The following is a 16,941-nucleotide window of genomic DNA, read 5'->3' as shown; positions in this document are numbered from 1 at the left end:
GATCTGTACCCTGTACTTTTCATTATTGCACATGTTGTATCTTTGGGTGTTTCTTAATTTTTACAGTAGAGTGCTTTTTTTTTTTTTTTCCTTCTGATTGAAACTAGAGCACTGCTGGGATCATAAAATGCAGAATAATTAAACGTGTTAACTGTGCAGTGCTAGGTCTCTGCTCTATCGGTTATGTAACATTCGTTTCTATTCTGATACTCAAATCTGATTTTCTGACTGTGAACTTCTACTCGTGGCAATGGGGAGGATGTATAGACTTCATGCAGATGGTGTTTCTAGCAGGAATTTAACCTATTGCCACAACCAGTGGTGTATTTTGGTTTTATGCTGCACAAGGGAAGACTAAAATCGGGCACCCCCCCATCTAAATTTGTCCCACCCCCTCCTTCTCTAGTGGATATTCGGGGTCTCTAGTGGCTAAGTGAGGCCTCTGGTTGCTATGCAGGGTCTCTGGTGGCTATATGGGGTCTCTAGTGGCTAAGTGAGGCCTCTGGTTGCTATGCGGGGTCTCGGGTTGCTATGCAGGTTCTCTGGTGGCTATGTGGGGTCTCTAGTGGCTATGTGGGGCCTCTGTTGGCTATGCAGGGTCTCTGTTGGCTATGTGGGGCCTCTGGTGGCTATGTGGATTCTCTCGTGGCTATGTGGGGTCTCTAGTGGTTATTTGGGGTCTCTGGTTGCTATGAGGGGTCTCTGGTGGCTATGTAGGGTCTCTAGTGGTTATTTGGGGTCTCTGGTTGCTATGAGGGGTCTCTGGTGACTATGTAGGGTCTCTAGTGGCTATGTGAGGCTTCTGGTTGCTATACAGCATCTCTGGTGGCTATTCAGGGTCTCTGGTGGCTATTCAGGGTCTCTAGTGGCAATTCAGGGTCTCTGGTTGCTATGAGGGGTCTCTAGTGGCTATGTAGGGTCTCTAGTGGCTATGTGAGGCTTCTGGTTGCTATGCAGGGTCTCTGGTGGCTATTCGGGGTCTCTAGTGGCAATTCGGGGTCTCTGGTTGCTATGAGGGGTCTCTGGTGGTAATGTAGGGTCTCTAGTGGCTATGTGAGGCTTCTGGTTGCTATACAGCATCTCTGGTGGCTATTCAGGGTCTCTGGTGGCTATTCAGGGTCTCTAGTGGCAATTCAGGGTCTCTGGTTGCTATGAGGGGTCTCTAGTGGCTATGTAGGGTCTCTAGTGGCTATGTGAGGCTTCTGGTTGCTATTCGGGGTCTCTGGTGGCTATTCGGGGTCTCTAGTGGCAATTCGGGGTCTCTGGTTGCTATGAGGGGTCTCTGGTGGTAATGTAGGGTCTCTAGTGGCTATGTGAGGCTTCTGGTTGCTATACAGCATCTCTGGTGGCTATTCAGGGTCTCTGGTGGCTATTCAGGGTCTCTAGTGGCAATTCAGGGTCTCTGGTTGCTATGAGGGGTCTCTAGTGGCTATGTAGGGTCTCTAGTGGCTATGTGAGGCTTCTGGTTGCTATTCGGGGTCTCTGGTGGCTATTCGGGGTCTCTAGTGGCAATTCGGGGTCTCTGGTTGCTATGAGGGGTCTCTGGTGGTAATGTAGGGTCTCTCTTGGTTATGTGGGGCCTCTGATGGCTATGCGATCCAAGCATGAATGAACCCCTGAGATCCAAGGGGTCACATTCTTAGATCTCAGGAGTGGGGGGGGGGGGGGTCACGTCCTCAGCTCTGAGGGGTTCATACTGGGGCTTGCAATCCTTCACTTTTGGGAGGGTCCCAGCCTGAACCCCTGAGATCTAAGCATGTGACCCCCTCCAAAATTGAAGGACTAAATATCCCAGCAATGCTGGCCCACAATGCTGCAATGCAAGTCTAAATACAAGGCTACCTTGTACGCCTTTTTGCTCTGAAACTTGGGGGTAGAATTCTGCAAACACCGCTGTACCTCTTGTGCCCCAGTGGCATCAATCACTAAAATACCCAGTCTGCTCGAGACCTCTACATGTAGCATAGTAATACATTTTCTGCCTTTGCTCCTGAGGTCCAGAATCCCAGGTATCTGTACCAGATACCACCAGCAGGTGGAGCTACAGGTGAACCATGTGATTGCTGCTCCCTTTTAAGAGGAAAATCAATCCAGGGAATCCCCCATAGGTGAACTCATCACCTGTAGATGGTTTATGATTTGGCAATTGCTGGAAACCCAACAGACATAAGCTTCTTTTTAAAGTGCTGATAAATGTCTGACTATAGCTGTCAAAACAAGGAAATTCCTAATAAAGGTTTATAGTCCTCTACCAGCAGTTTTGTGCAAAAGAAAAATAAAGAACTTTACACCGCGCTGTTCAATTCACCAGAAAACTTGCTATTCGCTGCTAAGAGTCTGACCATGCAAAGGACACCATGACTGCAAGATTCTGCCTATAGCAAACAATCATAATCCTGATGGCTTCTGTAGAGGTAGAAGGGTTGAGTTTAAAAAAATCTTTTCACTTCTACATCCCTAACATAAATGTGATCAACAAGAAAGTCTACTTTACAGTGGACCTAATTAGGTCTAAATGCTTTACCAAGGGTGCAGAAAGTCTGCCAAATACAAATCTGAGGCCTGGGCTATGCACAGGACCCTGATGACTCTCCGGGTTTCCAAACTTTCCCTTGCTCTCCTCCTGCATTTGGTCTTTCTGCTGTCAGGCTAAGCAGGCCTAAATGAAGTTGGAGAGGCTAGTTTAGATAAGGGGAAGCAGGCAAAAAGTATGAGTATCTGGGCATTTCTGGTCTGTAGTGGTCCTCTGGGCATTTCTGGTCTGTAGTGGTCCTCTGGGCATTGCTGGTCTGTAGGGGTCCTCTTGCTATTGCTGGTCTGTAGTGGTCCTCTGGGCATTTCTAGTCTGTAGTGGTCCTCTGGTCATTGCTGGTCTCTAGCGGTCCTCTGACCATGGTTGGTCTCTAGTGGTCCTCTGGCCATGGCTGGTCTGTAGTGGTCCTCTGGCCATGAGTATCTGGGCATTTCTGGTCTGTAGTGGTCCTCTGGGCATTTCTGGTCTGTAGTGGTCCTCTGGGCATTGCTGGGTCTGTAATAGTCCTCTGGGCATTTCTGGTCTGTAGTGGTCCTCTGGGCATTTCTGGTCTGTAGTGGACCTCTGGCCATGGCTGGTCTCTAGTGGTCCTCTGGCCATGGCTGGTCTCTAGTGGTCCTCTGGCCATGGCTGGTCTCTAGTAGTCCTCTGGCCATGGCTGGTCTCTAGTGGTCCTAGGGGGTTCAAGCTGCTGCACTGTAGTGCTGGAATTCCAAGTCTGTCCTCTTCCAAGAGTGTGAAGATTTTATGTTCTGTGTTCTGATAGTTTCCTCCTACCTGCTGGAAGAATACGTTTCTGGCCAGACTTTGTGTGCGTGTGATTATGACTGTGTGGTTGACTGTAAGCTCCTCAGGGGTGGAGACTTTTTCTGTACAGTGGATTATTTCAGTTAGGTATAAATGCAGGAAATTTAAAAAAAAAAACGGTCAGATCTCTTCTAATAGTTTACAGCTCAGGAAGTCCATTGCTTGTTAGAAAGTATTACCCCTCCCCCCATTACAGGTTATGTGGAATCTCTTCTGTTCCGAAGAACTCCAGTAAATGTTTTATCTTCTCTTCTAATATTGAATGTAAAACAAGTTTTTTGGAACTGGTCTTGACTGCGAAGTCTGAGGTTACTCCTATATCTGATCGGTGTTGTGATTTTTTTTTTCCTTTTTCTAGATAAAGAAATGAATGCAGATGTTGGATTAGAAGTTCTCTGAAAAGTTGCCCTGACCACCAACACATGATGACCACAGCCGGGCTCACCGCTCAAGATGTGTCACTGAAGAGTAGCTTCCTGCACAGTGCGCAAGGCTTGATGTGTGCAAAGTCATGCTGGGCAAATCACAGCGACTATGATAAGTAAGTAACACTGCCCCCTACTGTCCGTATAATATACAGAAAAAACTAAACTGCAATTTTTTTTGTTTAAAGCTAAACTTCAGACCAACTGCTAATGGGGCTGTTTTACAGACAAATGTATAATGTTGGCCAACCAGTTCTGAGATTTAGACACCCCTGCCAGACAGCACAGTCGGGTCTGTGACCTCACTTTTTTTTCTACTGCAGTTGAACAATACATATTGGTCACCTTCCCACCCGCAGCTTGTGATTGGATGTTTAAAGAGCGTCATCAGGCTGGTGAGGTCCTCACTATTCTCTCAGTTGCAATGCCAGCAGGTTTCTTACCAGAACATGAGCATGCAACCGCACATAACAACCACGCATGACAACAAAGCATGACAACCACGCATGACAACCGCACATGGCAACCACACATGACAACCACGCATGGCAACCACGTATGTCCCTGTGGTGGCCCTCTGTTGCCAGGTCTTGAGTACTGCTATGCAGGGGATTAAATCCAGACTGAGTCGGGGCACCTCCATTCGTTGGATTTAAAAATATGATGATTTCTTTGCATTAAATGTTGTATCTAGGGATGCGCTGATACCATTTTTTTTACAATGAGTACAAGTACCGATACTTTTTTTTTTAGTACTCGCCAATACCAATTACCGATACCGACCGCAACTGTTATTTATAACCTCAGCTGTCAGCAATGGCACAAAGCATTGAAAAGTTATTTACAAATGAAAATTAATTGTTTTTTTTTTTTTTTATTTAGGGTTAGTGTGATGTAATGTAATAGTGTAATGTGAAATGTGTAAATATTTGTTTATATATATATATATATATATATATATATATATATATATATATATATATGTATATATGTGTGTAATAATATTCACTAACAAAGCAAAAAAAAAAAGTTTTAATTGTTTATCGTTTATAAATTAGAAGAGAATAAAAGAAAAAAAGCAGGAAAATAATAAATAAATGGAGGAGAATAGGGAGTTAATTAGCGTAAATGAAGGGTTATTAAGGGGTTAAGCAGAGGAACATTTGTTCATCCCTTTTATATGCAGACGAAGAAACAGAAATATACAAAAAGAAACAATGTTTATTTTTATTTTAGTGTTTCAGGGATGAGCAATGTTGGTAATAAACATTGCCGGCTGCTTTTTTTTTTTTTTTTTGACAGCTCCAATTACCGGACTTCTTTAACACAGGGGAGACCCGCTGACAGCTCCAAGAGCCGAGCCTGAAAGTATCGGTTTCAGGTATCGGTGCATTTCCACGAGTACCAATACTTGTACAAATACTCGATATCAGCACCGATACCCATACTGGTATCAGTGCAACCCTAGTTGTATCTGCTTGAAGTTGAGCTTTAAAATCTGGTCAAAATGTATTCAAACGGCAAGAAATGTTTTTATTTTCTCTGTGTTTATTCCTGAATCTTATTACTGACAATTATATGAATGTGGGGATGTGGCTTGTAAGCTTGCTGTGACGTAAATCTCATGAAGGTTCGGAATATCACCTGGGGAACTCCAGTGGGGAGATCTCACAAAGCCAAGTGCTTTTGTATCTCTAAAAAAAAAAATCTCTCATTTAGAATTCACAAATAATTTGGAGTGTTTAATTTTTATGGTCGTGCTGCAATACAATATTTTACCAGCAGATGTTGCTGTTTTGATATTAAATTGTTGCTAGTAAACTATGTATAACTCTGCTCATACCAAAAAAAAAAAAAAAACTTTAATTTCTGTTTTATGTATAACACGATGATATGGAACATTACGGATATTGAATACAATTCTACTGTTTCACAAATGCAAAAAATAAATAAATAAAAAAGCAACAAGTAAGGTCACGCTGGACAATTTTTGACTTTTTTTTTCTGGTAGTTCCCCTTTTATGTTTTGTCATTCATTCAAAAAAAACAAAAAAACAATACTGATAATGATTTTGTATTTTTCTTGTAGCACTTTCTATGGTATGGAGCCTTTGTCCTTACCCTACAGTATGAAATCTCCCGCACAACAGCAAATTTCATCTCTTGGTAAGGAGCGTTAATATTTATCCATTTGTGGTGCTGCTGAATATTTAAAAAACTGGGCCTGATTCAATAAAGCCAATAGAAAGAAAGGTGCTTGTGCAGTATTTATTGTTTACTAGTAATGGTGGTGATCTGCGATTTTTAGCAGGACTGTGACATAGCGGCGGACAGATCGGACACTTTTTTGGGACCACTGACATTTATACAGCGATCAGAGCTAAAAAATAGCCACTGATTACTGTATAAATGTCACTGGCAGGGAAGAGGTTAACACTAGGGGGCGATCAAGGGGTTAAATGTGTTCCTTGGGAGGTGTTTCTAACTGTGGGGGGAGGGGACTGACTAGAGGAGGAGAGAGATCGCTGTTCCTAATCACTAGAAACAGCAGATCTTTCTCTACTCCCCTGTCAAAACGGGGATCTGTCTTTTTACATTGACTGATCCCCGTTCTGCTCTCTGAGGTGCGATTGCAGGTGGCTGGGGGGGACATCGCGGCTGCCGGACCAACGCATCACCTCCGGCATCGCGCACGCCCTCTATCACTCGTAAAGCGCCGCTGCAGTATAATAATGGTAGGCAAGCGGTTAAAGCAGAATTGTTTGCAGTCCAAACCGGGGGGCGATTTGGAGCAGATTGGGGAAATGAGGGCAACACTTGAGTGGGGAAGGATTTGAACCGTGGTAGGGTTCTTATCACGACCTGTTTCCACATTTGGTAGATTTCCCTATAGTAGACATGAGTGGCTTGTTCCTTTCCGAATCGCAGTTCAGACAAATTTTTTCATTATTCTGAGATTCGGATGTATCTGAATTTCCAAATTACAATAGTAACAAATTGAAGTGAATTTGAAATAATGAAACGAAATTCCGAAATTCAAATCGAATTTAAAAACTAGAATAGAAAATAAAGGAAAAGATTGAAAAAACAAAAGAATAGAAAAAAATAGAAGAAAAAAAATCTTCCAAAATTCGAATTTCAATTAAAATAAATTTGAATAGAATAAAATAGAATATAAACGTCTTCCGAAATTTGAATTTCAAATAGAATAAATTTGAATAATATAGAACAGAAAAAAAACAATAAAATAGAATATAACTGTCTTCCAAAATTCGAATTTAGAATAGAATAAATTTGATTGTCGATATTAATTTTCAGAATTCGGTCAATTTGAATTCAATTCGTTTGGATCCGAAAAAGTCTAATTGAAAACAAATAAACGAATTCCGAAAACGAATTTAACTAAACAAAATTATTTAAATAACACATCGAAATAAAAGACATTTTTTTTTTTTCATTTTTCTGCACATGTCTACACTATAGTGGGTTGTCGGGTAGCTTGGGGACAGAAGTAAAGGGAATTCTCACCAATTTTCTTTCACAGACAATGCAACGTTTTGGAGTCCAAAAAAACGTAATTTTACTCTAAATGTATGTTGAATAAACAAGTCAACATGTTTTTGGGGACCACACAGTTCCCCCTTCATCGGGGTTTTATAGATGTTGATGAGGACTCAAATAATGAATGAGTTCTAAGAAGGGGCCACGTTGAGCACCTGGTTGAGAGTAACCTACTACTACTTGGTTCCCCACCACTACAGTCGTGACAAAATCAAATACGTCATTTCTGTTTTAAGGTCCACCACTCCGTATATACAGACTGTGACAGACCCAACCAGGACAGGGGCTTTTGGGGGGGACCCAAGCGGGGGGGGGGGGGGGGTCCAGGCGGTCCGTCACACAGACAATAGTAGGATTTATCGGGTTCCTATTGCTGACTGTTTAGCCATTGGGGAAAGTTCCTATCACTTTCTTTGCTGGCAAACCTTGGGACAGAAAATGTGATCCACCCAAAAGGGACACCTTGAGCAATAGGAGGCTTGGATCTAAGCATCTACCTCTTCCCCATACTCTATACAGCACTTAGAAACAGATGAGCTCTAGTTCTACTTACTATTTTAGATGCAGTTTAGTTCTAGTAGGCCATTTTTATTTTGTAAGTGACAATACCACTGTAAATCCTAAACCATTGTTGTCCTCTATGTATTTCAGGTCAGATTTCAAAGCCGTTTATGGCGAACGGACACTGTTGCTCTGAAAATTGCATGAAGGCTAAAAGACCGAACTTTCTTCATCTTGGAATGCCCATCATAGAACATTCTGCAAACTGTGAAGATGACCAAGTTGTTCCTTCCTTTAAAAAACTCTCAATGAATGGTGGTTCCGGTTCGGAAAGGACCCCTCCTCTGACACCTGTTAAAAGTGGACCACCACCATTTTATACCATTCCTTCTAGTGATCGGAGCTCGAGGCCTCTTCCGCCACTTCCAATTTCTGAGGACAGTTCTTTGGACGATGCAGATAGCGAGGTGGAGTTCCTCACCAGTTCTGATACAGACTTGCTTATACAAGATGGAAGACCTTTGGCATTTAAGTATGGGGTTCCAAGCAGGAGAAGTTTCCGAGGATGTGGACAGATCAACTATGCCTACTTTGAATCTACATCCGCCACCAAACCAGCAGATGACAGCGCGCCATGTCAACACCATGGACGCGTACAGAACATAAAACCTCAGAAACCAGAGCAAAACCCCCGGAGGCTACGAAGGTCTCATTCGGGACCAGCTGGATCATATAATAAACCTTTAATTCGGGTACACACAAATAGGACTTCCCCTAATTCAGATGAAGACAAACCTGTAGTACCACCAAGGATCCCAATACCTCCTAGGCCTGTGAAGCCGGATTACAGAAGGTGGTCCGCTGAAGTTTCTTCAAATACGTACAGCGATGAGGATCGACCTCCCAAGGTGCCACCCAGGGAACCTCTTTCCAGGAGCAACTCTCGAACTCCAAGTCCTAAGAGTCTTCCTTCATACCTCAACGGCGTCATGCCCCCGACACAGAGTTTTGCACCTGACCCCGCCTATGTCAGCAACACTAAAACTTTTCAAAGACAGCACAGTGAAGGATCTACGAACAAGATCCCTTGCATCTTACCCATTATAGAAAATGGAAAGAAGGTTAGTTCGACACATTATTACCTTTTACCAGAGAAGCCGCCATACTTTGGCCAGTACGAGAAATATTTTACAGAGTCTAAGGACGCTGGCTCTGAATCTAAAGTGCCATCATGGTCTAGTGACAGTGGCTCATCTTCGTCGTCCCCAAAGGCCGAGGCGAAGGCTAAACTGGACATGAACTATGCCAAGCACAAGCACCTCTCGGACGTAGTTTCTCCTTGTGTAGGTGAATAGGTCATTATCCAGATGCAAGATGTTACGCTAAATGTCAGGACTTGGTTGGTTTTCGAGGCGACGCAAAGAGGGGGAAAAATAAAGAACTGAAAAAAACTGAATATATGTTCTTAACATTTTAAGTGATCCTTCCCAGTTTCTTTGAAGCAAAAAAAAAAACAAAAACTAAAGAGATATGGAGCCCATGATGTGTCTCCTTATTATAATGTGAGAGGTACTCTTCATTCTGTTGATAGGATTGCAGGGCGAGCCGCACCGTACCGCCATTGTTGAACTATTTCTTACAGAATAAGTGCCGTTACAAGGTGAACGAGTTGCAGGTGTGATGATTGGACGGAGAGCTTGTTTTAGGAACAATTGTGCAGTATTTGTGCATCCTGTTTGGGGTTTTTTTTTTTTTTTGCTTGTCCTCTGTGTCTGCTCTTTATTGCTCCAATCTGTCTCACTTGTCTTGTACTCGTCAAGCTGCTAACAATCAGTTTTACTAGATTAAAAGCATGACAGATTCCTGTTTTTCTGGTTCTAGAGGATACTGAAAAGCACAAACCAGCGGAATGTCCTGGACTTTCAGGACTGGAAGTGATTTAAACCAAGAAAAGTGTACCTGTTGGCTGTACATCATGGGGGCATTCCTTCTGGGTGGGCGGGGGCCAGTGCTTTTCACCATTTTGAAAATAAATGGCATTGCATGTTCGATGTTCCCTTGGACCTTTTTTGCCAGGTTTTTGAAGTAGACCTGCCCAATGAACAGTGGGGGTAGTGCATGCCGTTTAAGGAGCTGGTTATTTCCCTGTCCTGACATGGGCCGGCCATAGACATGAGATGGCAACTGGAGCTGCTGAAAGGTCTTTCCATAAACATGCACTATTGTTTGGCCAGACTTGCCTATTTATGCAGTAACTCGGTGTTGGCCTTATACCAAACAGCCAACATACAGAGACGTCTTCTTCAGATGATCCTTTTTCCCCCATTTTCTGGTCAGGGGGCCACAATTGGTGTGTCCACACGTTGGGTGGGGGGGGGGGGGGATCAGATGGCAGTCATCTCATATCTATGGGTAGAGTTGGGTTTTTGTGAATATGCAGCTTATCGATGTTCAAACAGCACCCTGCTAGCCAGTGATGTCACCACTTCCCATGGATTTCATTGGCCAACATATGTCATTAATAACCGTTCTGCCTCCATATTGTGCAGACAACAGTTGAACACTTCCATACATTCGTCCCCCCAAAAAAAAGGGGGCGATGATCCTGGTGGTGATGCCGGTTTTTCCCTCGTGAAGTCTTCCTTCTAGTTTGCCAGTACCCTGTCTTCCTTCTCTGTGACCTTCTCCTTTTCTAGCGTGTTCTAAACATATCTGAAACACAAGCTGGTCTTGTTTATTCAGTATTTTTATGTCTTTTTAAGCTTTGAAAACACAATGACAAGCCTTGGTTGGGCGTCATGGTTGAAAGAACCCCGAAAGGCCTGCCGGTGTTATCTTTAGCAACCAGTGGATTATGCTTTCTCTGAATTTCCAGTCTGTTCGAGAAACACGAGGAAAGGGGAGAACCTGCTTGAAAGCTTTTCTCTGAGTTGACTATAGCACATTGGTTTCCTCGTGTACGGAGGGGAGACGCCGGTTGCTAAGAGAAACACAGGCGGTCATTTCCTATTCTTCCGACCGTGAAGGCCCTCCGTGGCCTGAGACGTGGCTTCTTCTTCTCTCAGAAAGTGGCCTGAAGACTTTCTGGGCGAATGTGTCATGGAGTTGGATTGCTTGCCAAGGTCATTAATGGAGTTGGCGTATGTGCCGAGGTCTATAGTATGTATGTATTGTATGTATACTTTGTGTGTGGCTACATGTACGCATTTTGTTGAGGACTCTGCTTTTTTGTCTTTTTTTTTTTTTTTTCACGTAATTACGATAGACCATTTACAGTTTTAGGGACGGAGCTTTGTTTTGGTTGTTTTTTTTTTTTTTTTAAAGATTAGAATATTATATTAATATTAGTAGTCTAATGCCATTCCTCACAATAAAATTCTTGGGGGCAACGGGTATTTTTCTAGAAGGATCTGCTTGGCCTCTTCCATGGACATCAATGACCTACCAATGGGGCACAAAGGACTTTTTATTTATTATAGCCGTATGGCTTGTCCTGGTATCAATTACTTGGGGAGGTAGCCCCAACATTTTCAATAAGAATGAGACTTTGGGGTTGATTTACGGAAAGGCAAATCACTTTCATAAGGAAAATGCACTTTGCAAGGGAATTTTCCACCTATCTCTGCTGACTTCCGTCATCCAAACTCTCGTAAGCAAAAAAAATAAATAAATAAAAATTTTCCTTGCACGTGATTGGGACTTCTTTGCAAAGTGAACTCACTCACTAAACTCCCTATTTGCCTCATAGTCTGTTGGGTTTCTAAGAAAAATCCTGGGACTTTTTCGTAAAGCAATGCTTGTAGCAGACAGACCTCTTCAAATTTTGTTAAAAAAACATTTTATATATATATACAGTATATATAATTTTTTTCTTTTTTCAACAATCAAATTAATTTTTCCTAATCAAACAATCTGGCACAAAATATATACATTTCCACATTGCGAGCTCTGTAGGACTGAACTGCTGGCCATAAATTCCAGCCATTGCCTCCTTATGGTGGCCCAAACCAATGTGCATTCGACCTTTTTGTGTCCAGTTTACTATGCGAAGCATTGGAGTTGATTTACTAAAGCTGGAAAGTGGAAAATCTGGTGCAGCTCGGCATAGAAACTTGAGCTGCACAATCAATGGTTAAGAATCGAGATTGCGATTCTTTCTCCCCCCCTCGAGATCTTAACAAAGCATTTTACAGATTCTATGCAGAGAGTTCTCTGCTCAAGCCGACAGATGTCAAGAAAAAACAAAACAAAACAGGCAGTCGGCCAAGTTTCACTACATTCCTCAGCCTGAGCTAAACTATAAACATTGTAACGCTTTGTTCTTTAGATCGGTGGTTCTCATCTCCGGTCCTCAGGACCCACTAACAGGCCAGGTTTGCAAGATAACTGAAATACATGACAGGTGATCTCATTTGCTGCTCAGTGATTGCAGGTAATACATAAAACCTGGCCTGTTAGTGGGCCCTGAGGACAGGGTTGATGACCACTGCTTTAGATCAAATGAATGAACGTTGGTCTGTAAATGAGGGAAGTTTAACCACTTAAAGACTAAACCCTTTTTCTGACACTTGTTGGTTTCAAGTTAAAATCAGTATTTTTTTTGCTAGAAAATTACTTGGAACCTCCAAACATTATATAGCAGAGACCCTAGAGAATAAAATGGTGCTTGTTGCAATATTTTATGTCACGCTGTATTTGCGCAGCGGTATTTCAAATGCAATTTTTTTTTTTAAATACACTTTAATGAATTTAAAAAAAAACTAAACAGTAAAGTTAGCCCAATTTTTTTTTTTTTTAATAAAGTGAAAGATGATGTTACGCTGCGAGAATCGTGATCTCTATTCTAAGAAAAAAAAATTGTGATTCTCATTTTTCCCCAGAATCGTGCAGCTCTAATAGAAACCAATCGGCTTCCAGGTTTTATCGTCAAAGCCTAATTGATTGGCCACCACGCCCAGCTGCACCAGATTTTGCACTCTCCGGTTTTAGGAAATCAACACCCATTATGTACCGTGACTTAATTCATCCTTCTCGCACCCCAACACATCATCACAGTAACCACCAATGCACCCCCCCCCTATAATGAATCCCAATGGTGTGCGCTGGGTTTAAAAAAAAAAAAGTCAGGTCTTGCGTTATAATTTATTGTCCTAATGCCACACGTGGTATGGATGGGCCCTCGGAGCTCTTCATGTATGGAAGGTTAACCACCCAAGATGTCCACCGCATGTGAAGAGGCAGCAGCATGACGCAAAAGTTACCATTCTCAAAAATAAAACTAAATTTAATTATTTTTTTATTTTATTTAAATGTATGATATGCATCTATTGAAGTGAGGGCAAATGTATGTATAAGCCACCCGCAGTGCCACAAAAAGCCACCGGCCACAAAAAGCCCGTTCACTTCCATTCTGAAGTCCCCCAAAAATCTTTCTTCAGTTTGCGCTAAAAAAAAAACAAACATAATTTTTTTTGTTGGCGCTCCGTTGATTTCTGGCCCTCAGAAGTTCAGAGTCTGAACGGCACCAAGTACGGATTGATGGGGATGTCAGAATTTTACAAATATTGAATGTTTGATGTGAGTAATGAGGTGTGTGATGATATGAAGGGGGCCAAAATTATATTATCATTATTATTACTATTTTTTTTAAGAAGATCTGTCCTCTATGTAGCCACCGAAACAAGTCATGAGAATGAGGTCAGACCAATCAGAATGGAGGAAGGGAAGATTGGTCGTTGGTTTGATTTTTGGTTTATTGGCAGCCCATGTAAATGAAGTGTCTGCAATGATAGACCAACAACGCTTACACCGAGGAGTCAATGGGCCCTTGGGGGGGGGGGGGGGGGTAGCTTGTTGCTGCTTCTGAGTGATTAGGAATCATTCTCATGAGGTTGACTTTTGGTGCCCATTTTGGCAAGAATTAGAGGGACAGATCTGACACAACGATTGTTCTATGTAGAATCGTTGGTTGGCCGCCCCTTTGTATTTGTGTATGTTGTGCCGATTGGAAGTCGCAAACTCGTTCTCTTTCCTTCTTGTCTTCTCGTAGGCTGCTTTCTTATTTTTTTTTAATGTAGACTCATTGGGAAGACGTTGAGATGTTCTGAGCAGTCTTCCAGGGATGGGGCATGCTCTGTAGCCGCCGTAGGACTGCAGCCCCCCCCCCCCCCCCCCCCTTTGCCGGAGAGCGCGCGGCCCTCCCCCGGCCTCCAGAATACAATATGGCCTCCCTGCTGGAGAGGATTAGGTGCTGCTGATAACACAGAGACTCTGCTGTGTTCTGTCTCTTCACAATCCAGTGATACACATGGCTGTTTACAGTTTTGAAACTGATATATATATGGTATATGATTTAACTATTTAAGTTACTTTTTTTTTTTTTTTTAATACAGACTAAATGAAGGTAAATAGCGTAAAATGCACTGATATTCCGGCATATGTACAGTATTTGACAAAGAATGATTCTGTTCATTTTGTTGTTATTTTTGGATAATACTGAGTGTTATCATGTCTTTTAAAATTAATAAAACTATAATATACTTATTTATGACATCGTGTATGGCGTCTGATTTCTTGAAAAATGTAGAAAAAGAATTATAAATGCAGAAAAATAAAAATTAAATGAAGAAAAATGTTATATTTATATTGTGTGTATGTGTGTATACAGTGGGGATGGAAAGTATTCAGACTCCCTTAAATTTTTCACTCTTTGTTATATTGCAGCCATTTGCTAAAATCATTTAAGTTCATTTTTTTCCTCATTAATGTACACACAGCTCCCCATATTGTACACACAGCCCCCCACATTGTACACACAGCCCCCCATATTGTACACACAACACCTCATATTGTACACACAGCACCTCATATTGTACACACAGCCCCCCATATTGTACACACAGCCCCCCATATTGTACACACAGCACCCCATATTGTACACACAGCCCCCCATATTGTACACACAGCACTCCATATTGTACACACATCACCCCATATTGTACACACAACACCTCATATTGTACACACAGCACCTCATATTGTACACACAGCACCCCATATTGTACACACAGCCCCCCATATTGTACACACAGCCCCCCATATTGTACACACAGCCCTCCATATTGTACACACAGCACCCCATATTGTACACACAGCCCCCCATATTGTACACACAACACCTCATATTGTACACACAGCACCTCATATTGTACACACAGCACCCCATATTGTACACACAGCCCCCCATATTGTACACACAGCCCCCCATATTGTACACACAGCACCCCATATTGTACACACAGCACCCCATATTGTACACACAGCCCCCCATATTGTACACACAGCACCCCATATTGTACACACAGCCCCCCATATTGTACACACAGCCCCCCATATTGTACACACAGCACCTCATATTGTACACACAGCACCCCATATTGTACACACAGCACCCCATATTGTATACACAGCCCCCCATATTGTACACACATCACTCCATATTGTACACACATCACTCCATATTGTACACACAGCACCCCATATTGTACACACAGCCCCCCATATTGTACACACAGCACCCCATATTGTATACACAGCCCCCCATATTGTACACACAGCACCCCATATTGTACACACAGCACCTCATATTGTACACACAGCACCCCATATTGTACACACAGCCCCCCATATTGTACACACAGCCCCTCATATTGTACACACAGCACCTCATATTGTACACACAGCCCCCCATATTGTACACACAGCCCCCCATATTGTACACACAGCCCCCCATATTGTACACACATCACCCCATATTGTACACACAGCACCCCATATTGTACACACAGCACCCCATATTGTACACACAGCACTCCATATTGTACACACAGCCCCCCATATTGTACACACAGCCCCCCATATTGTACACACAGCACCCCATATTGTACACACAGCCCCTCATATTGTACACACAGCACCCCATATTGTACACACAGCACCCCATATTGTACACACAGCACCCCATATTGTACACACAGCACCCCATATTGTACACACAGCCCCCCATATTGTACACACAGCACCCCATATTGTACACACAGCACCCCATATTGTACACACAGCACCCCATATTGTACACACAGCCCCCCATATTGACAGAAAAACACAGAATTGTTGACATTTTTGCAGATTTATTAAAAAAGAAAAACTGAAATATCACATGGTCACTTTTTCCTACCGAAAAATTGAGAACATGCTCTTAATCTTTTGCTGGCTGGAATTCGGCCAGCAAAAGTCAGATGGAGTGTACACACGGTCTCATTTTCTAACCAAAAGCTCTCATCGGTCTTTTGCTGACCGAATTTCCGATTGTGTGTATGCGACATTACAGTATCTGATAAAAGTAAGTACACCCCTCAGTGACATTTGTGTAAATCTTTTCTTCTATCTTTTCATGTGACAACACTGAAGAAATGACACTTGTCTACAATGTAAAGTAGTGAGTGTACAGCTTGTATAACAGTGTAAATTTGCTGTCCCCTCAAAATAACTCAACACACAGCCATTAATGTCTAAACCGCTGGCAACAAAAGTCAGTACACCCCTAAGTGAAAATCTCCAAATTGGGCCCAATTAGCCATTTTCCCTCCCCGGTGTCATGTGACTCATTAGTGTTACAAGGTCTCAGGTGTGAATGGGGAGCAGGTGTGTTAAATTTGGTGTTCCCGCTCTCACTCTCTCATACTGGTCACTGGAAGTTCAACATGGCACCTCATGGCAAAGAACTCTCTGAGGATCTGAAAAAAAGAATTGTTGCTCTACATAAAGATGGCCTAGGCTATAAGAAGATTGCCAAGACCCTGAAACTGATCTGCAGCACGGTGGCCAAGACCATACAGCGGTATAACAGGACAGGTTCCACTCAGAACAGGCCTCGCCATGGTCCACCAAAGAAGTTGAGGTCACGTGCTCAGCGTCATATCCAGAGGTTGTCTTTGGGAAATAGACGTATGAGTGCTGCCAGCATTGCTGCAGAGGTTGTAGGGGTGGGGGGGTCAGGCTGTCAGTGCTCAGACCATACACCGCACCCTGCATCAACTTGGTCTGCATGGCTGT

General features: G+C 42.7%; 1 protein-coding gene across 2 annotated transcripts in view; it reads left to right on the top strand.

Annotated features, from left to right (window-relative positions):
* The window catches only part of ERRFI1 (ERBB receptor feedback inhibitor 1), a 44,307-nt gene extending 29,930 nt beyond the window's left edge, over window positions 1-14,377 (top strand). For both annotated transcript variants that reach the window (XM_073603721.1, XM_073603722.1), the window contains exons 2-4: window positions 3,699-3,881; window positions 5,855-5,931; window positions 7,978-14,377. In XM_073603721.1, coding sequence (XP_073459822.1) covers window positions 3,763-3,881; window positions 5,855-5,931; window positions 7,978-9,182 — 1,401 coding nt within the window. In that variant the 5' untranslated portion in view covers window positions 3,699-3,762 and the 3' untranslated portion in view covers window positions 9,183-14,377. The remainder of the gene's footprint in view (window positions 1-3,698; window positions 3,882-5,854; window positions 5,932-7,977) is intronic.
* Window positions 14,378-16,941: the final 2,564 nt, after the last annotated feature.

Source organism: Aquarana catesbeiana, linkage group LG10 (assembly GCF_042186555.1).
Source record: "Aquarana catesbeiana isolate 2022-GZ linkage group LG10, ASM4218655v1, whole genome shotgun sequence".
NCBI lineage: Eukaryota > Metazoa > Chordata > Amphibia > Anura > Ranidae > Aquarana > Aquarana catesbeiana.
The sequence above is the reverse complement of the archived record's forward strand: the minus strand, read 5'-3'. Positions and strand labels throughout refer to the sequence as shown.